We start from the raw sequence: 22,395 nt of genomic DNA, 5'->3' as shown, positions 1-22,395 counted from the left end.
GTCTCTCTACTTCTCCTTGGCGTTCCCACAGGTCTAACTAAAGATCACATCAGTTCTTTTGGCCACTTGACTACATGAGGGCTCACATTCAGCAGTTTATCCACAGTGACTCTTTAAGCTTTTCCCAGCTTGCCAGGAGAGGGGTTTAGCACATAGAAATAGGAACAAAAGCGAGTTGTGTGTGTGTAACTCCGCACTTTGTCAGACTAATGTGAGTGGTGTTTGACAGTCCACCTACCAGGAAGGCCAAAGCAACCCATCCTCCTAGTTACTTTTAAGACCGTAGTTATATTACATTCATATAATACTCTATAGGAAAGTCTACAGGTCTCATTGATATGGATCTTATTTCTTCTCTTCAAGTCAAGAAGTCATCTTTGAAATAACCACCAAAAAAGAAAAGCTATTATAGTTATCCTGAAAGATATTTTTCATCTATTTGGTGTAGACTCTGGGCATTCTGTAGAACTCTAATATTTTAAGGCACTATGTGTTGATGTCAAACACTTCCAAGGATCTGTATAATTATACTAAGACTGCTGCCTTCTTTTGGTCAGAGAAAGTAATCAAAAATGCCAACGGTGTAATGCAACCATTATAACTTTGTGTAAATACACACGAATTTGATTCGTCATAAATTTTAAATTCTTGATTGACCAAACCCCTGCATTTATACCTCATCATTTTACCCAGGATCAACAGGCAGTACCCCTGCCATACTTCATCCTGGGTAGTCTCTCCCCTCCCACCTCCCTCTGGGACAAAGACCATCTCATCGAGCTTTCAAGTTACCACAGATACACAATAGGAAGCCAGAGAATTTCTTGGCCAGTTTTTTCTAAACCCCTGCATGATTTTAGAATGTCTGTTTTCACAGCTATTTAACCTCATCCACAGTTACTGTCAAGAGTGGAACGTGTTTCATTATCCCTCCAGGGGATGAGGGCATTTATCATTCCTGCCTATTCTCATTAAATATGGAACAAAAATTACACAACACTTTGCCATTCAAATTTTTCCATTCTATGATGGATCAGCATCACTGCTAAAACTCCCTCTGTTCCCCAAATTAAGACACAAGCACTGTCTCTTCTAGACAGATGCTTCATTCTTGTCTTGTTTATCAAGTTCTTTGTGGCAGTAAAGTGGTGTGTTTTTATTTTAGAGGGAGGTCCCCACAGTTTCCTTCAATTGCTAATTTCCTATTTGTATTAACTGTTAATAACTTATTCTTTCTTGCATTTCATAACTGCTTTCACTCCCCTTCCTCCATCTCTTTCTGAGACTGAGGAGCTATGGATTTTTGGAACTTGGTGTGATGTTCCAAAAGCATACCTCTATCACATTTTGCTTATTTAAATGAAAGCAATCCTTATTCTGAGTCACTTCACTGGACTTGAGTTACTGATTGTGTGAAATGGGTCCTTTTGGAGTCCAAAGCACATGTAGTACTGGTTTAAGCTTTATTTTGTTTACTCAGAATAAATGATTGCACACTTCAGCAATATTAAATTTTTTGAAAAAAGGAACATGGCAATCCACTACTACTTTTATCCATCGAGGTGAGGGCTAACAGGTTTCTTCCACAATGGATGCAACAGAACCTCTAGACTCAGGATCTTGCCATTTAAACTTTATTTGAAAATATTTCAAAAGATGCTTGGGACTGGCAGCAGGAATCTCCAGATTAACGCATTTGCACTTACATAGCTCCCACCTTTACATATGACACACATTAAGAACTTTACATACGACATAATGTAGAAATATGCTTTAATGCAACTTGGAGATCTACAGCAAGGACATCAAGCATGTGCTAGGAAAGAGGTTTTGAATGCCTATGGATCAATACTTCAGAGATGTCAATTATCTGGAAACAGTAAATGCCTTTTCTGGCAGACTGCCATTCTTCCTCCCTTTTTACACAAACTTAGTACTTCCTGAATAGGTAACAGCAAGGCTTGGTAGGATTAAAAAGGCAGTAAAACTTGATAATTGATAAGTGATGATAGTATAGCCTACACACAGCCTCCAAAACTGAACAGAATTTCAGAGAGAAGAATTTAATTTGGAGAAGAGAATCAACAATTCACTACAGTAAACTTTAAGAAATCCAGAGTTTTGGAGGGAGCAAAACTTCAAAATTATCAGAAATAGAAAGTGGTCATGAAAAAAATAATCTAAACTTAATTTTCATAAACAACTTTCACAAAATATCAGGATCTAGTAGCTAATGTATAAGCATGTTTCCATCTGAAATCATGCAGCTCTTCAAACTACTTTAATATTCAGGCTGAATGTGTTCTTATCTAATTCCACTCACTGGATGTCAGGGTCCCCAGTACTGGTATATGGTAAGTTCCAGGACACCTTTTCTCTGTATATTTCAATCTCCTAGTGTTAGCACTAACACTGGGATAACTGGGATACTCTGAGCAGCTCACTGTCCTTTGCTCCTCTTGTGTCATTTTTAACACCTCCAAGTATTCACTGATGTGTCTCCAATAAAAGAGATGGTGATGCAAAGCACAGAGCTACAAAGCAGAGAACTGCCTTGACCAAGTGCAGTGGTTTATAGCCCAAAACCTTCAAGAAAACTCATCTTCCTCTAGAAGGCACACACCAGGAATCCTTCCACCATTCTCATCACGGTTCCCTGCAGTATTCTTCACAGGCAGTACCAGAAAAATGTAGTTTTTATATCTAGTTGGAAGAACTCTTTTCTTTTTCCTTGCCTTTATGTTGAGCTGAGCAACCTCCATGCACAGCCTGCTGCACAGATCCATTCCCTCTCCCTAGCTGACCTTGGGGAACTTCACATGGCCATTTCCACACGAAGACTCAGTATCTTAATTGTCCTGGACCTCTTCTTTCTGACACTCCAACTCCACTCCATCTGGCTGTGTTCAGAGATGTTCAACTTGCCATATCTTGTGTCCAATGATTACAAACTGCCACGTCTTCCTGCCGGGGACTAAACTGCCATCCAGCTCCTCACTTCCAGACACTGACTCCTCCTTTCCTCAACCTAGACTGATTTTTCCCAGATCAGGCGGTATAAATTCCTCATTGTTTCTGATTGTAAAATGAGTCTTTCAACACTTCTGCCTGTAGAGCTACTACTCATCCTCTGAACATGTCAAATCATTCCACTCAGAGTGAGCTGAGCTTAAGAGTTACATCTTGTGACTGTTTAATGAATTGACCCCAATACTGAACATCAGAACAAACCCAATGAACAACTCCCATGTGTAACCCTTTCAAATGCCCCATCCTGCCCGCTACAACTATACACCAAACCCAGGTATGTTTATTTAACTGGCACTTCTCAATTTCAAACCAACTGTCCAATGAGTCCAAACAGATTCAAACAGAAAACCAAGTACACATTATCACAGAGGTTTTGGACACAAAGAAGTCACTCTAATAGTGATGCTCCAAGGCAATTAAGGCTTGCAGACCTGTATTGAATACCTGCATCAAAAAATAAAGATATGCCAATTGTAATCATACTCAATTTGTTGTGTTTCTTCAAACAATAAAAAGCCCACTAACCTGTACAAGTACTTCGGATAATACAGTGATCTATAATTGGACTGCAGTTCACGGTAATCTCTAAGCAGTGGTGTGCATTGTGGTGCTGAGCAGATTTGTCATCAGGGTTGAACTGAAAAGGAAGAAAACAGAAATGCGGTATTTAACTGCTCAGACATTAAAATGAATTTTTTAGAAGATCTGCTTATGGGTGAGATTCTTACCCTGATTGTCATATATCCAACATAGGCATCTTCAGAACCCTCCATAAAAACGAAGGTGGAATCTCTAGTGTTTTCTATTATAACTTTATCTGCTACTTTTCCAGGTGCTGCAAAGAGAACAATTAAAAAGTCTTAGTTTGTGCTGCTGAAAAAAAAAATCCTCAAAATATTTACAGAATTCTGTTTGAAGCATCAGAGAAAAAATTAACACTATTGTTGGCACATAAATAGTCCTCCTGTCAAAAGGATCTTAATAAAGGAAGTTTCAAAGACAATGAAGAAACTAGTCTTTAACTAAGACAATGTGGCACCAATTTAGTAATATCTAGTACTGGGAGAAAAACCTCCTCTGTTACAGAGCTAGTTTTTGACTACTGCTTACAATGAACAGCTTAGACATGGGTACCAGTCTAGAGGCAGTTTAACTCTGCTCAAAGTATGATTTCTTCTGCTATTTCAAATCCTTTTATTAATGCTAAAAACATACATTCCGTCATTAACATGATCCACTATTTACTAATCTACTCATTACCTACAAGTGACCTCCCCACACTTCTCAAATGCGGGACTCAGAGTTTTGAATTTATATCCTCATTATTCTTTATGAAAAAAAAAAAAAAAAAAAAAAACAACTTATTGAATTAGACTGAACTATACTACTGGCAGCATGTACAAAAGGTAATGAAGTGGTTCACTTGCAAAATGCTATAATGTGTCATTTGATTTCCTGTGTTACCAGTGAGGCTCTGCTCCATTCTTTACCCTTAATCCGAAGGCAGGTGATGTTTATGTTGGGATGGCACAAGCCAGCAGAGGGAGCACCAGATAACCTCAGCCACTCACTGGAATAAATTTAATGATGCTCATTCACAAGCAAGATCGTTTGTCTGATTCAAACCTGCACATTAAACATGCCAGCCAGAAGCAGCCCTCCCTCAACACACCAAATATAAAGGCGGAAGTTTCACACACTATAGCAGATAACTTATCTGCACTTTAAACCATTCCCAACTCAACCAAACGTGAGCAGGTATTTGTCCTGAGTTCTGTATTTTATTGAAAAGCCTACGCACAGGATTCCTCATGAGCAGATCCTTTTCTGTTGTCTGTTGACATTAGTACAGACAAGTGGTATGTCCTGTTCTTTATCACTCTGGCAGAAAGATGTCAGTCAGAATGAAGCAACATTTACATTATTATACAGCTTGTTCTCACTATCTAAAAGCTCAATCCCCGCTTTCATTACTGCGGAGCTGCAAATACTTTAAGGTAGTCTGGCTCTCCTCTACACCACTACTCACTTAGTATCAGATAACAACTAAAAGAGGCTTTGATGAGGAGTTGTGTCCTCATACAAAACATATTTCTGTGGTTTGGTGACATTTCTATATATTCACCATGGTGCAAATGCAGTGGCATAAACAAATCTACTTGTTTCAGCACATGGAAAGGAACAGCACCACAGTACTGCACGTGAACCAAACTCAGGAAATAAACAAGAGCCCCAAAGAGGATACAAGAGCCATAAATCAGTATCAGAACTTTCAGGGTGGCACAAAAAAACCGCACTTCACATTGGATGCTCTGAAACACTATCAAACAGATTTGTGGAATTATTTGCAAAGCACTTGGATCATGTTCTCTACAGACACCTTCCTCTCATCACATGAGTTCCTACACAAGCAGTAACTTCCGAGTTGGGAAGGTCCCAGAATGCCCATCACAGAACATGCCAGTTAGAAAGATCACTACACTTAAGTCTCCCTAGGAAAACAGTGAACATTTCCTTAAGCATTAGTTTCATTCCAAATGCACCAATGAAATTCTCTGCAACATTCAGCTTAATCTTTGTGAAATCATCATTCAGAGAAATATCTCTATTTCAGCATTTGGCTTAGACCACTTTGGAATAAAGAAATCACTGTTAGAACTGGAAACGGAAGAAAAGGGCCATTAATTCTGTAATCAAGCAAAACACAGCTCCCAAGAATTCAGTTTGCTGGAACCTAAGGGAGTCATGTTCCCCAGAAGCAGAATTCATGCTCAGCTTAAGGACCATGGATAGACCATTTAGACATAATGGAACAGAAAGCCTGTCTAAAGAAATATACATTAACAGGATATTGCCTCAGAATTACTTAATTCCTCATAAGGAATAAAACAATTTCCCTTTTCCTTGCATTAGAAGACAAAAAATCATTACCTTCTGCAGAAACGAACTGTGACCCTGTCCAACTGCACCAAGCAAAAACCAGATACTCTTTTAGATCTTACAGTCTACAAGATGTCAACCACAAAGGTCTAAACCAGTCCAAAATAAAGCTTTCAATGCAAAGATGCAGAATGGGTATTTGAAGAAGAGCTCAGGCATGTGAAAGTACTCTTGCACTCTAAAATAAAACAATATCCAATTATAATAGTTTTCTTATCATTTTAGATTTTTCCACCCTTAAAATGACAATAACCATTCCTATTGGTTTTACCAATTTTTTTCTTGACTCAAGGATCTTTTGACAATCAATTTTCACTTCCTTGCATATTATTTAAGTCAACTGGAAAATGAAGGGAAAAAACAGAAGCTGTAACTCTGAAAATACATATTAAGTTAAGATTCTCAGATCAGGACATGTCTGTACAACTGCTGAAACTCAGCAATTGGGAGATTTTTTGTCTTGAGTGAGATGAGCACTCCATGGAAGGCTCCTATTCCTGCAGAAAACACACCCCCTTCTCCAACCCTGGAAAACAGAATTATTTTTTAAAAATTCAAAGGTATTTCTGTCTGCTGAACCAGATGCAACAATTTTCTTACAGAACCTCTCCTCTTGCTTCTTTCTTGGCAGTTCAGATATGCCACAGTACTAGTAATACTTCCAAAGCCTTCCTTTTGAACCAACTCCTTCCCTCAGATTTAAGGGAAGAAATAACGCCAAAATTAAGCAGAACAAAAAAGAAAACCAGGCATTATTCTGTAAGTACATTTTGCTTATGTGACCAAGCAGAAGCTTCTTCCAAGCTCAAGGTATGTTAAGCTGCCTTTCTAATAATGTTGTGCTTCTTCTGAAGCCCGAAGAATAAACTATTAAAGAAATTTGAGTAGAAATGCAGAGATTTGGTGCTGCCTTAATCCTTCCATTCTGAAAAGCATGCCAGACTGAACAGAGAAGAGGTAGTTCTCCAAGGCTTAGTGGTTCACTTAATTTGTTTTCTTTTCCAGTCAAATGAAAATTGACTCTCTACAATGTCACTCACCATTCAGAAGAGAAAGTCTGAGGAAGTGAAGTCAGCAATGCCAAAAACTGAAATATAAATACATCTAGCATTGCTGGATTCCTCTTGGAGGTTTTGTTCCCCAAGACAGCTATTCTGTTACAAAAATACACAATGAAGATCTCTGGCTTTTAAAGGACTCTACTTAAGATAACTGTTTTTCTGAATAACTTAGTTTAATTCCAGAGGAAGGAAAAGCAGATGGCTTTTCAAAACTTAAAAGGAAACAGAGAACATGCAGAAGTTTACCCAGATATTCAAGCTATCATTTCAAGTGTCATGAAGTGACTGGGAAATTTTCTATCTTAGGACAGTGCCGATCCAGTTTCTCTGGATTTTAAACACTTCATGAATATGATTTGCCCTATTTTTACTGTAATCCTCTCTTCTGTGGAACAGCAGCCAGGGGTTATTTGTCTATGGCCACATCTCTATGAGCAAGCACTGCAGCCTAACACAGGAGTGGTACCACAGAGGGAACCAGTGCTGAGGATCAGGCACCCGCAGCACATGCTGCAGGACTGGGAGGGGAGAAGGGACTGACTTTGCACTAGTCCTCACCAGGTCCCTGTGACTGAACACACACTGGCTACTGAAGGGCAGTAAAAGTATTCCAGGAACATGTCTTGTAAATTAGTCTCATGCAAAAGGAATCCAGTTTGTCCTCCAAAAGCTCTCCACAACACAGACCAAAGCACTGTAAGTGGGCATGTTCAGATGTTAGCTCCAGAAATGCAGTCACAAACTGACAAACTCACATACTAACACAGCCACATTTTGCAGATCTGTGGGGACAATTTTTCAGAATAACACTGGAACAATCTGCCTGCATTGCTCAAAACCGCTCTCCCTGCCAAGGCTGCAAAACCCAGGCAAGAAGTGCCAGAACAGTTTCACTCAAGAACAAAACAGTTGGTATGGAGAACAGTTAAATACCCAAAAAGAGAGACTTTGCAAAACAAAGAAAATATCTGTAGGAAACACACCCACCAAAACAAACAAAAAACCCCCAAACCCACTGCCCTTAATAAAACTCACAATCCAGTAATCCCAACCAACCCAGAGAGATAGCTTCTCAAAACCACAAAACAGCAGGTAATTCACTTCTAGACCACCACAGGAGCAAGGGGTCTGAGACCCCTTAACCAAAATCTCTACCAGACAGTAGTACAGCCTGAACTCCTACCAGTTACATGCTACTGGGAATTAGCATGCTCCTAGTAGTGACACGAAAAGCAAGCAGCTCCACAAGTAACACAATTTGCAGCCTGGTATATTATATTAACTTCCTAAACCTTTCCTATTCTCCAAGTCTTATTTCCTCCTCCATAGAGGTTCCAGTTCAGAGGAACAATTGGCAACAGACAACAGAGGAAGAACCTCCAATCTCAGAATCCTTCTGCTGGATGCTCTCATTTCCTTCCTCAAGATGGAATTATGATATTGAAGAAAATGGGACAGATACTAATTTGGGCTTGTTGTCACTGCTGGTTTCTACTCTGGAGATGGATTTTAAATATATATATATATATATACACACACACATATATATACACACACACGTATGTATGAATGTAAAAGTTTCAACTGCAGTCCTATTACTGAATAAGCTTTCTGACAAATTCAATTTTTTTCTCATAATGAAAAAAAAGATAAGTTATTCTGAGAACTAGCAAACAGACAACAGCACTTCAGTCTGAAGCATCAGCTACTTTTGAGTTAGTGACGCTTGTACAAAAACCACTTATTTGCTAGGCAGATGAAGGAAGATGGGCATTTATACTGGATATTTAATATACCCAAGTATCATGGTAATTAACACAAGTTTGAGACAGTGATGCTCCCAGTTTACATACCTGCGCCAATCATGGTGATTGGAGATTCTATATATATCCATTCATCAGTATATATACCAGAGTGAACAAAGATAAGTCCATCAAAATGAGCTTCTTGAACTCCACCAAGAGCATCCTCAATGGTATCATAATACTAGAAGAAAAGGAACAGATTTAGAGTAGAGTAATGTCCATTTCCATTTATATAGATACATAAACAGTTTTAAGAACCGCTTTATAAACATACCAGCATATTTTCTCTTCCTTTGTATCTTGCAGGATTACTGTAGAAGTGTTCAGCAAAACCTGGCTTTACATGTGCTCCTTTGTACTGAAACAAGGAAGAGAGTTTGTGAGAAGCTTGCAGACAGGTGGGCCTGAATGCACTGACAGATCCACTAATTCCCTAATTAACAAGCCATTTGCTGATATCAGTTTATCCCAGGAAGCAAGGATCATATACTGACCTCACACTCCAGGCACACAATTTGAAATGGCAACACCAGAAACAGTCTGAGCCCAAGGGAATGATCAACTAAGCCAAGAGTCCAACTACTTACACAGCCATAAGCCTCAAAACTGACTGAAAAGCCTCATACACCTGAAGCATTATACAAGAGCTATCCTTACTTCCATCTCTTGTTTCTCTAGCAGCTTGCCAAAAAAACTGCATTTATATGGCGAGGAAAAGAGAATCCCATACCTTCACTAGTGATTGAATACTAAACAAAGAAGCCAAGTCAAGCATTTGTCCTCAATGCACTTCAGAAATTCACTAACCAACAACGCATGGCATTGTGTGGTATACTCACACTGATTATTTCCCTTACTTATGTTTTCCTAGTATCATGCCCAGCCATTCGTTCAATATGGTTGAAACTCTGGATTAGAGGTGCAATCACATTCCTTAAAGGAAAGTTGTTTACCTCCAGTCAGGCCAGCTGTAAATCACTATTAAGCCCAAGTGGTATTACCAACATGTGTTTGGTTCACCAGAGGAAGATGCACACAAATCTGATAACCAGCACACACACTGGTTTAGTAAGATATCACAACAGCATCTTTCACACTGTGAGTCTCAGACCATGACAATCTTGTACACAAAATTTCAGTGATACAAAACCCAACACAGCAGAGCTGGATACTCAAGAACTCCACTTTACCATGTGGTGTCTCCCTAAAGTGTGCCTCAAAACAGGAAATAACTTCTGCATTCCCCCTACTGCACAACACCACAAGGATCTTAAAGTCTAAATCCAAGGTAATTACTGTTTGTCAGCCACATTTCAGAAGTGTGTGTTTTTACTTTTATAAATACCCATGAATTTGAATATAAATGAATAAAACTGTTACCAGCTGCTGGAAGCTTTCTTTCCAGGGATTTGGATGTTCATATTCTTCTGGATTAATCTGATAAAATTTACCAGGTTCAGGATGCATCATTGGACGAGTGTACTCAAATACTTCCATATACAATCTTTTCCTGAACAGAAGAGAAAATTAATTTTAATTTTCCATTTTACTCTTCCATTTTAATATAAAACCAAAGGCTAAAAACCTGGGGGTTTCTCGAGAAAAATTTGCCAGTAACTGTGAATATGACCAAGATCAGCATCTACCACTTAAAACCAATTTTTTTGCTGTACTGACTTTTATGTTTTTCTGACAAAAATTTGAATGTGTTTTATAAACCAAGAGAAAAAGTTCTCAACATGCAATTTTCATGAAGAAACTTAAGCAGTTACAGACACTATTTGTGAATCAAACTGTACATTAACTATAGCATTAGCACTTACAAAAGCTAGTAGCACAAGTATAACAAAACTTAAGACCAAGCAAGTCACCACCTCTTCCTCACCTTGCCAAAAAAAGACTGAAAAATGCATTCACTGAGAACAAATGATGCACTGTATTCCAAAAAGAGTTCATCAGTGAACAAATTACAGTAGTTTAAAAAGAAGAAAACGGCACACAGCAATTGGATTCTTTTCGTTAGTGCCAGAATGCAAATAACTGCAGTGTCTAAGCCTGCTGATATTAAGCCCAGACTTACAGGATGACACTGAGTCACAGAAGTCGTAATTCATCTGACAAGGCATCCCCAAAGCTGTCTTTAGGACAGGAAAATGGGTAGTTCTGTGATGTTATTTTATTATTTTTATTTTAGTCTTAATCTTTACTTTAAAAACAAAGCAGCTTAAGAAATATGTAGGTTTTTTTCCTAATAAAAAACTACAAATTTAGTTCCCATTTATTAAAACTCTCAATAACCTGGGGTAGACCAGACTCATGTAAGAAAACAGCCCAAGTATCCAGCCATTAAAAAAAAACAAACAAAACTCAAACCAAACAAAAACCCCATTTAAGTAACACTATACAAAGTTCGCATCTAAGTTGAAGAAATGTTTTGTTCCTTCTGTGTGAAGTAACACAATCCTCACAGTAGCCTAAAAAAGGTTAAAGGGGGAAGAAGGAATGGCAACTGAAGGAACTGATTTTTTTAAAACAGGCACTGTTTAACTAGTATCTACACTACCAGAGAAGCAAGTTTTACTGTTTAATACATATAATACAAAAATAATGCTTAACTAAACCAGACATAATAAAATACAACTGGTTTTCCTTCAACTAATTGTAACCAGCATTTCAATTTTTCTATTGTACTGGCAGCACATCTATCTTGAGCAGCACATCTAGTATTTCTCAAGATAATGAGGAATAGCTTTTCACTTACCACAAAATTGGATCATTAGCCAGCTCACTGAAGCGTTTACACACACAAGCTGCTCTACAGAGATCCTGCTCCAGCAGGTAGGAGAAGATCTTTAGAACCACTTCATCTGGCAACTTCTCCTGAAGATACTGCTCTGCAGGTGCTGCTATTAAACAGTAATCAATACAAGGTTATTGACATATCTAGCAAGTTCAAATTCTCACTGCAAAAGATTACCAACTTGTCACTTGAAAGGTTCCCATTTAAAATGTCAATTATCTCAAGGCAGCCTTTTTTTTAAAGCTTGTTTCTTCTAAAACCAAAGGCAAAAAATCCTCAGAATTTACAGACTTCAAGTCCTCTTTTCAAACTTCTGATTCCACCTTTTCTATTGGAGGAATCATTGTGCAAAGAAGTGCAGATGTTAAGCAGGCTACTGTGCATGTTCCGGAAATGCTGACTTTTCATGCTATTAGCTTCATTGTGGTTCAATTAACCCACATTATCTATACAATAATAATAATGCAATTCCAAAGGAAAAATGTCTGCAAATGTTTTCAAACACAAAATAATTTAATCAGAAATAGTCACTCTTTGGAAAAACTACTAGGAAGACTTCCTTGTTCTCCCACAATGAACACATAGGGAAAGAGGACATCTGGGATGTAGGACATCAAAAGCCATCAATAACTCCCAAGTCTCCTCCCTCCCCTTACTCTTTTTATGCTCTTCCTTTTAAAATGAAAAATCTAAACCAGAAGAAGTATTAGTCTTGCCAGATGCATTTCTTCAGAGAGGCTAGAGAAAGCTGTATTCCCATGCCATTGTGTGGAGACAGGAGTGCACTTTGTTAAACCCTGCTACAGACACTCCACATACAACAGTTCATGACCAGTCTTTATCTTTGCCCTAACCTAAGCTGACAGTTGAACTATTTATTATTTAGTACGCATTAATATTCTGCACACCTGAAAGTTACAAACACAGCTAGTTATGTCATTCAGTTTCCACAGGATATTCACAAAGCTACTTCAGTTTCAGTTTTGATCATTTATCTGATAGGGACTAGCAAAGTAATACCAAGACAAAGAGCAGGGAAACCTGCCTGAAAGTGAATTTCCTTCTTTGTATGAAGACCAAGATTGCCATCCCAAGAATCCAAAATTGTAAATTATGTCTTATATGGTTGCCTTTTTTGTCCATTTTAGTGGAGAAGATGGAGACAAATAGCTTTTGCTCTATAAGGACATATTTAGTAAAAATCTTTTATTGTTAAGAAGCAGAAATATGTCAGAAACATAGCATGTATTGTTCTTGGGAAAGTATCTCAGGAAATCAATAGGAAAAGAAAAAAATCAATTTAAAAAGTCAGTAAGTTCTGTAAACTTATGCATGTTCCTAGTGTACAGAACAATCAGTGAGTGAGCCAGTAACCTCAAGTCTCAGAATGTACTGCAAATCCATAGTTCAGTGAAAAGAGAAGTTTAAAATAGCAACACTCCCAGCAGAACTAGCTCTGAAATCTGTATTAAAATACACGTTTTTCTGACTCCTGGCTCCACTCCAGTTGGAAACTCTAGTTGACTGGCATTTCTCCTTTCAACTTCGCTGAATTTTCCTCCACTCAGAGTCTGTACAACAAGGAATGGTTTTCCACCAAGAAATTCTCCTGTATTTCTAGCCCCTTGCCATCATTTCATCTACAGTTCTAAAATAAACACCTGTACAGCCCAGATGACAATACACAGTCACCACTCATGACAATCCAAGAAGTCTCAACACTTACAACTCAGTTACAGCTATCGTTACCAATGCCAACAAAAAAGGTGAGGTGAAGGGGACTGTGTGTTAAAATAAAATCTCACCAGAATCAACACTTGTACAAATTTAAAGGAATCTCCTAGAAACTCAACAGGGAGAATAAAAAAATAACTGTCACCCATACTGGGAAAGAGATTATTAGAAAATGGTTTGAGGAGGACACTCCTTTCTTACATTGCAACTGGTTTGAACACAGTCTTAAAAGTAAAATTGTAAATCACTGTTTACAGTGATTCCTCTGTCAATTCCATACTGGAGAAGCCTCCACAATCCCCACATGAGCTCAAGAATCTAACAAATGGAATGTGCAGTGAAAGCGTGGAGAATTCCTCAGGAAATCAGTGTCAATCATGTTGGAAAGTTACACACTTTCACTAAAGAAAGGGGGAGAGTAAAAGCACAATGACTAACACAGCAAAGAACTGAAAGAAATGGAAGAAAAACTAAGAATTGTCGAGAGAAACAGCCTTTGACAAGACAACTCTGCACAAGGCTCCAGAGAGCCAATCAGGAAATGAATCAATGCAAAATGACACAGGTTTATGTTCAATTGGTTCTGGCTATTTCAAAAATATAAATCTGAAGTTAAATGGTTCTTAAACAGCTGCTGAAATTAGAGAGTTGATCAAAGAGGGGGAGAATAAAACAAAGGGGGAAAAGGACAAAAAAAGACAAAAAACTATGCTATGGAGAAAATGAGAAGACAGAAAGAGCAGACCTCAACAGAAGACATGAAAACAGACCCAAAGTCTTGCGCCAGCTGCTCAGCTTTAATTCATAATATTAAGGGAGACGTGGACTAAAAAAAAAAAACAGAAGCAAGAAAAGCAGGAGAAACCACATCAATGGGAGTTGGCAAGCACTGGTGTTGATTTTCCAGGCAAAAGTGACAGCAGATCTCGTGGAACTGAAGAGTGTGTCAGGAGACAAAAAAAATAGAAGCAGAGAGATTGAAAAACTACACAGAAAACAGAACAAGCAGGGGGTGCATGCCTGTATACACCTACAAAGTGTGTGCACACAAATTAAATACACACACAATACAGTTATATACACATGTATTGGATGCGTGTTTATTATACAACATGCATTTACTGTAGATGTGTGCAAAAATCTACACACATTATGTATGCAGGTATATCTGTTTTTTATTTACAAACACACCAAGTCTCTCCCTCTCTCCCCAGTGAAGTGCTATGATGACATACCCAAACTACCCATAAAAATGCAATGGAACAATGCCGTCACTATAAGAAATGGTAATTAAGTATTGCAGTAATACTGCTCCTAACAGCAGCTTAGATATAACTACACAGCACCATGAGAATAAAAAAACAACCAAAACACGCCTGCAGTGAAGCAGACAGAACAAAAGATCAGATTAAAAAAATTCTGATTAAAATCATGCTACCAAATTTGAAGATCAGAAAAAGCTTGGAGTTTTGTTTTGGTATTTTTTCCCCACTACTGTTGGAGTATATAGTACTTAGTTGGAGAATATACAGAAAAATAGTTTGGGGACAGTCTGTGTGGGAGAATGTGTGATGTTAAAATGTCTAAACTCCTACTCCCTTGCCCTTTTTTTGTACAAAAGTTATTACCTGATAAATCCTGGGATTTCCCAGATACTCTAGCACGTTTTGCTCGGTGACCAAAGTTTTCAGTAGCTGAAGTAGAGGCACCCTTTAATGAAATAAATAAGAATTAGTTCAGTCATTAAGAAAACTTAAGAAAAATACTAACTGTTTTCATATTCTTGAAACAGTAACATTTCCTTTACAATTACACCCAAAGAAGTTACCTCCATACTGCTCTTTGTAGGACAAGCTGTTCTTTTAGGTAGAAGAGTTTTTCTGCGAAGTTGGTATGGGCTGTTTTGTGCACCAGGACCTGATTCTTCTGCAACCATATCTGCAGGTACATCATCATCTGCAAACAAAAAAAGAAATTTGATAATTGGAATTGTAGTTTTGCTTTATACCAGGGAAATGCTACAGAAATTTTCAGGTAAGTACATAGTCAGAAGGGTGGGGAGGAAGTGCTAGAGAGCAGAGTACTTCCAGCAAAAAAAAAAAAAAAAAAAAAAAAAAGGTCAGAATATCACAGCATACGAATCTAAGTTCCTTCATGTGTACTTTCTCCATACACACACAGCAGCTACACCAAAAGCAGCTGAACAAAAAGCAAAAACCTAGGCTTTTGTTTTCTCTGCAAGCATTTAATTCACTATGCTAACTCAATCACCTCATTACTTCAAATTTTTTACCTAACACAATCAGCAGAATGAGGAACACTGAAGTGTCAATTATTAACTAAATGTTATCAAGAAATCCTTTAGTAAACATAGCACTTAGTACAAAACTCAAGACTGAGTTTTCCTCAAACATTTTGGGAATAGCTCAGGCCAGCACACAAAACCTTCTGTAAAATGGAGGTAGCTTTAAACACATACATTCTCTTCACCTAAATTACACTTGAAAAAGTAAGAGCATATTTTCTCCCTGCCTTTTAAAAAAGAAGTGACGAAAGTGTCATGAGTATAATTCTAAAGGCTTTGATTCATTAGTTTCAATTTTCCCTGTTCATATATTTATGGAACATACTTGAAACAAGCAAGGAATAATTACTCATCACTGCATGCCCTATAACTAACATTACATTATAAAGCTGCAAGAATTTTTAAAAGGCCAGAACAAAAAGCATCTAGAAAATAAATTAAAGCCAACTCCATTTAAGAAAAATATATACTTTCTGCAGATGCTTAACTGTGAGAAAATTTTGCATTTTCTTATGATTTTAATTGCCTTTTTCTTCTTGAACTGGGCAAAATGTGATGTGAAAATAATAGCCATAAAAGCAATGCCACAGAGCCAGTAGTTTTCCTGAATATATCAGGCTGAAGAGACTAATGTAAAAAAAAAAACCAACACAACACAAAAAAGAACCCAATATGCCGCCAATGAAACTCCCAATACTACAGCAGTCTGTTTAAAAAACAAAGCAATGCAATTCTGAAGTGACTCATTAGCATTTCAAAATCTTAATCTCATGATTTTCCTAAGGGTTTCTGGTTTGGGGTTTTTTGACATAAATTACAAAACATTGTGCTTATATTGGATTATACATACCATGCAGCCTGAGCTGCTACATCAGTGAAAAAAAACACCAAAACCCCAAACTATTTTTCCCCTTCCTTAGCAGATATTTATAAATGGCAACCTCGCCACATACCATTAATCACAACACTGCCACAACATCCAAATAGAGGACAGAAGCTGTGCAAAGATGAGGTTCACTGGTGATGTGTACACCTCCACGCAGGCTCTCAGAGCAATAGAGGAGAGCTTCATTGGCTCATTAATCCACCTGAAAACTAACCTGCAAGTACCTCCATGATCAGCCTTCAGCCAGCCCAGCAGCTGGACCAGGTCAGCACAGCCACAAGACCACATGACTGGGAAGAACCACCAACAGCATAGGTCTTTAAGGACAGAAGTGAACTGTGAAATTTCTATCAAGACCCACCACTTTTTAAAAGAGAGCCATCTCCAAAACTTCAGCTGGAAGCTGGCTCACACTCCCTGTCTGCTGCTTCCCAGGCACACCTCGCATCTGAGCACTCCACTACCTAGGAAGGATAAGTATTTATCAATTATGCAAAAAGCCTAAAGGACATTGAGAGATGAACTGCAGTGAATTTTCCTGTGAAGGCGTGTCTGGCCCAGCGTGGGGATCACTGCCTGTGGGAGGTCAGTGACCTCAGAGCAGACTCAATGCACACTCATGGTTCAGTCACTTGGTTTTCTTTGCATCTCTAATGGAAAACACCCTCTCAATTTAACAAGGCAGGCAGAAGACAGAAGCTGCTACAGGAGAGCTCTCAGCCTTCCCTGGCACACCAGAGCAGAAATGCAGCCGTGGGTGTGAAGCAGGCCCTGCCAGCAGAAATTCAGGCACCATCACCAGCCCCAAGGCTCCCCACAGCAAAACACCAAAATGTACTCAGACACTGCAGCAGGGATCGATTTTGCAGCCCTTGTTTCTATTTTACATTTGATACAGTGACTATGATTACTGTCACTAATATCCCCCAGAAACTACCTGGGGACTTCAAGCACGGTGTCTCAAGCTCCCCCTGCTCCCTATTTTGCATTGAAGACACAAGATGACTGTCAGAACAGCTGGGTTTTTCCCTCAGTTCTAGATGGTCAGTACAATGGTTCAAAATTGCCACAGGAAACACAGCAACAGCATAATAAGCAAAGATAACAGGGGGAAAAAATAGAAAGCAAAGCAGAGAATTTTGATCTCTCAGTAAGTGATGGAAAGTGCACAGATAAACTCCAGTCAGGTCTTCAGAACACCACCCATGGAGGCCACAAAGGACAGAACATATTACTGCTGGAAAGAAACAGCAGAAGCCTGTGGGGTAAAATGGAAGGAAAGGTCAGTTTGGCTGAAACATTGAAGGACTGCTAAGCAGAACAGAAATATATTCACTTTCTTGCAGTGTGTCCTACTAAAAGATTGCTCTGCCAGCACAGATGACAATAAGGGATATGCACACACTCACAGCAGGCATCAGAAGAATTAAAATCTTTCTTTTTCCATCTGAACACCAAGGAAGACAAGCAAAGGATACCATGATATCTCTCACCAGCAGTTTTTGCCACACTTCTGAGGGGCTTCTGCATGGATTTCTGACACTTCAGGAATAACAACTGATCCTATTTTTCCAGATGCAGCCTGTGTAGCCACTGCCAAGTGAAACAGTACCAGGAAAACTGAAGGTCTTGAGTGACCTTTTCGAGCAGTAGCCTTGGTGCTTGGTTTTAGCTTTCCAGATGCTCCCTGTAAGCCCTGAGCAGACTAAGGCAGCTACACTGGGTGCTCACCAAGTAATAGTTCTTCAACACTGCACACTGCCCTTCCCTGAGCAAAAAACTCTTAAACCAGACTGCCAGAGCTCTATTTTTGAAAATCCTTCCCTAAAACACACTTCAACATACATCTGCTTAAGAGCAGAAATATCTGTTTTAAAATACAGTGCCTCCAAAATATTTTGAAAAACCCTATTTTAAAGTGTAACAGTATCAGGCAGTAACACACATAAAAAGCATATAATCACGTTTGTTGATGATAGAAGCATAAAAGTCAATAAACAAATTTGGAAGAGTGTGTGTGTAATATTAATATCATCATACCAACACCTGCTGAAATGACTGCCAGATGCTGTCACAGTTTCAACCAAGTCAGTATGTTTGCAGTTTTTAAGAGATTAAATTAAACTGAGTCTGCTCTCAAATAAAAATATTTACCCGAATATTTTACACCAATTATATTGTATAGTAAGATAAAATAATTTCAAATAAAATCATGTTTATTGAACTTCATGACTCTGACAGGTCAAAACCTAAACTTAATTTAAGAATTATCTCATCTGATAGTTCTAAACAACTAATGAACCCAAACTGTAACACTATAAGCTTTAAGACCCACAAAAGGCCAAAAAGAGCAAATACTTCCAGGAGGAAAAGAAGAAAAATCTGCCATTCTAGCAACTACTGTCAGGAGTACTTTGTATTTCCACAGATGCTGTGGAAGTGAGTACATTAAAATACAGAAAAAAAAAAAACTATACAATTGATTTCTTTTGTTTCATGAAGACATAAGTTACAGAGAAGTAACAAAGTGTTGTCAAGAGCTATCTATTAAAAAAATATACACACCTAGGTCACTTCTAGAGAAAATTTATCATGTTCCAAAACACATGCACACGGTTTCATTTCTACCTTACATGCATTCAGATAATATTTCCAAAAAAACTGTTAATATAATTGACAACTATAAGGTTGATAAATTCTTTAAAATAAAAATAAAAAAGCTTTCAATTCCCAATAGACTCATCATAAAAAAGAAAAAGGGGGGAGAGGGTCCCAAAAAAGGCAGCTCATACACTAACCAGTAGTGTTTGATCACTTAAGTTTTTACTCTTCAACATCACATTTTTGTGCTGGTTTTCTCCACCTTCCCCAAATGGGGCAGCAGGAGCAAAACCAACCAACCCAAAAGACTTGTAGTCAAGAGAAGGAGAGTCCTGGGGGTGGCATATATTTTAAAACAGACACAGCACTGAAAGTGCTCCTGCAGGCTGGGGGAAAATCTGGTGAGAAATCTAACCAACCAGTTTTCAGACACGAAAATCTGTATCAAATTGAGAGCTGATCTAGAAGAGCAGCTCTGAAAAATAAAGTTAATCCATACTGAACCTATTTGAATGAAGCCATGATTTATCTTGCCTGTCAAACAAATTTTAACAGGAAGTGTTCATTAAACAGTGTTTTGAATAGCACCAGAACAACTTCAGAACGAAACAATAAATTATTAAAACAAAAAAATTCCAACACTGTCCATCTTCATGGAAGAAAACACAAACTAAGCAACTAAAATGTTAACTGATAAAACTCATTTGCTCTGGATTGAGCTCATCTTGCCATAAATCTGGGAAAACTCCTATCAAGCATCCTGCCAGCCTGTGAGATGACAGCCCCAACTACTTGATTGGATCCACCTCTGGATTAGCTCAAAATTCCAACAGAGAAGAGAGGATAACACAAATTTAAGGGAGTAGAGAGGAAGGAACCCCCAACAGAGCTAACAACGAAGGCAAATAACTTACAGAACAGAAATTCAAGGCAGTTCTTGAAGGCAGTGTATTTGCACTTACAGCGACATCTCTGCAACAAACTGCTGCCCAAAAAAACCAAGCAAACACACCCACTCACCATTTTTCTTTAAGGAGCAAGTCTCTGGGAGTGAGCTGTTAAATAAATGCATGTATCAGTAGTGTGACTGACACTCATCCTGTGTCCTTGAAAACATTCCTAACAAGTGGCTGACACTTGAAAGCAGCTACAGCAGCAAAACATTAAAGATATTGAATACAGAATTTGCACATACTACTCTGTATCTCAGAGCAAAGGTTTCTCACACCAGTGGAGGCTTACACGTTGATTCCAGGCAGCATTTAAAGATTAGTTTAAATTATGGATGGCTTAAGGTTGCTTTTGAAATGGAGACCATTTTCTTTTGAGAGCTATCTGAGGACCTCTCTGAAGAGAAAAAAAAACCACTAGCCAGGAATACATAAAAAAAAGCAAGTGCACCCCCAGAAACCCCCACCCAAAGCTAACAAAACCCCTACAAAACTGAGAAAGATGACATGCAAAGTTCACAGAGCTCAGATCCAACACAGCAGTATTGTGGAGCATTGTGGTGGTCCTTTACAGTCAAATTTCACAGTGGACTTAAGAAAAAAAAAAAAAAGGTCCATAAGAAACAGGAGGCATGTATTCTATGCATTCTATGTTGAATGTCAAAAATATGGTATTAAAAAAGCTGGAAACTCATTTGCTACTATGATCAGAAACTGTAAAAAATACTGTGATATATTTTTAATTATTATAGAAAGAAACCCTGAAGCACTTTTCAAGCATTATCTAGAGCTGCTCAGCTCACAGAAAGGTAAAATCTAAAAGGCAGTATTTTGTGTCAGGTTCTGATGGCACTGGTCAACAAGAAGGATTAACCTCTGACTGGAGACAAAGCTGTTTGGAACTAGAAGAGACCCTGCAAGAAAAAGATTCTGAGTCAGAACTGCTACTCAGAGTAGCAGGCTCTCAGATTGGAAAGGGGACAGACCTAACATTAAAAATGTATGCTTTCTTAAAGACTACAGAAAGATCAGACTTCCTGAATGCCATATGGAATAAAGAGATTCTGCCTTCTGGGAAGCAACAACTAGACACAATAACCATTACTGACTACTAGAATATTTTAAATATACATACAATTTCTTACTGGCAATAAACCAAAGGTATACAACAATATGCAAAGCACACTGTAGCTTGTAACAGTTTATCAAATAAACAAAAATTGAGTAGAATACATTGAAATTTTCCTGTATGAGATTTATTTCTTAAATTCAAAGAGGGAGAAAAAATTATGTTTAAACCATAAGTCACAGTACTTGTACAGAGCAAAATTTAAGAAACACATACCACACCACCTTCCACCCAAAGAAACAAACAGTACTTTTTTTCTGCATTTACATTTTAAGCTTTTAAACATAAATACCTAAATAAGACATCTTATTGCTCTCTCTGGAAATAGGTTGTGCAGTCATGATGGCCTAAAAAGAGTAAGAATAGATCAGACGCTCAAACTCCATCTGTATTTATCCAGAAGCTCATGTTAATTTTACAACATATTTGGAAGTATTTTCTAAAAGAAGAAAAGCAACTACTTCTACCTACATAGAGAGTTTCTTAAAGCTGACATTTTTTCTCAGCGTTATTCTTAGATAAAAGTTAATTTCCACAAGATCTCAATCTGATATTTTCTCCTCCTCAGCACATTATGAAGCCCACTACAACAGTCTTCACACAGGTCACTCAAACCAGACAGAGAGACACCACTCCCTCCAGGTCTGCTAGGGCAGCTAGCACCCCCAAAATGCTGCAAAGGAAAGCATGGTTTACACAGCAAGGTAAAAACTTAAGTTCTTAGAGCTGACAGAAAACAGACTAGTAGAAAAGGAGACAAATGGGAAAGATACACTGGCTGCAAGCCCAAAACTTGTCCTCATCTGTATTTCTTAAAAACTTATCAACAGTCGCAAATAGCTATTCACATCTTTACACTTCATTCCCTAGGGAGCTCACAGTCCAAAACCACCTAGCACAAAAAACATGTGTTAACACCAGTTAAAAAACCCTCTAGCTACTATGAAGAATATATTCCTTTTCAAAAGCCAGTATCAAAAAGTGATAACGAGGATTTGATGAAAAATTCTGGTTTCTTTCCACAACCATGCCCCCAAAAGAGATATTTAACATCAAGGTAAAGGCTGAATTTCTAAAAAAAAAAAAAAAAAAAATTCATTAACACATACATTTTTATTAAGACACACAGTATAATTGTGCAAGTACCTGCATAC

The 22,395-nt window shown here is 38.1% G+C and overlaps 1 protein-coding gene across 2 annotated transcripts in view; it reads right to left on the bottom strand.

Moving 5' to 3' along the window:
* FBXO11 (F-box protein 11) overlaps positions 1-22,395 on the bottom strand; it is a 68,563-nt gene that overhangs the window by 18,436 nt on the left and 27,732 nt on the right. Inside the window, exons 2-9 of one of the 2 annotated variants that reach the window (XM_059840845.1) lie at positions 15,199-15,326; positions 14,999-15,080; positions 11,598-11,742; positions 10,217-10,346; positions 9,111-9,194; positions 8,885-9,017; positions 3,759-3,865; positions 3,556-3,667 (exon numbers count right to left, since the gene is read on the bottom strand). In XM_059840845.1, the coding sequence (XP_059696828.1) occupies positions 3,556-3,667; positions 3,759-3,865; positions 8,885-9,017; positions 9,111-9,194; positions 10,217-10,346; positions 11,598-11,742; positions 14,999-15,080; positions 15,199-15,326 (921 nt within the window). The remainder of the gene's footprint in view (positions 1-3,555; positions 3,668-3,758; positions 3,866-8,884; positions 9,018-9,110; positions 9,195-10,216; positions 10,347-11,597; positions 11,743-14,998; positions 15,081-15,198; positions 15,327-22,395) is intronic. The other variant, XM_059840846.1, reaches the window with a different exon arrangement.

The sequence above is a fragment of the Haemorhous mexicanus genome, chromosome 3, assembly GCF_027477595.1.
Source record: "Haemorhous mexicanus isolate bHaeMex1 chromosome 3, bHaeMex1.pri, whole genome shotgun sequence".
Taxonomy (NCBI): domain Eukaryota; kingdom Metazoa; phylum Chordata; class Aves; order Passeriformes; family Fringillidae; genus Haemorhous; species Haemorhous mexicanus.
Note: the sequence above shows the minus strand (reverse complement) of the source record. Positions and strands in the feature narration are given on the sequence as shown.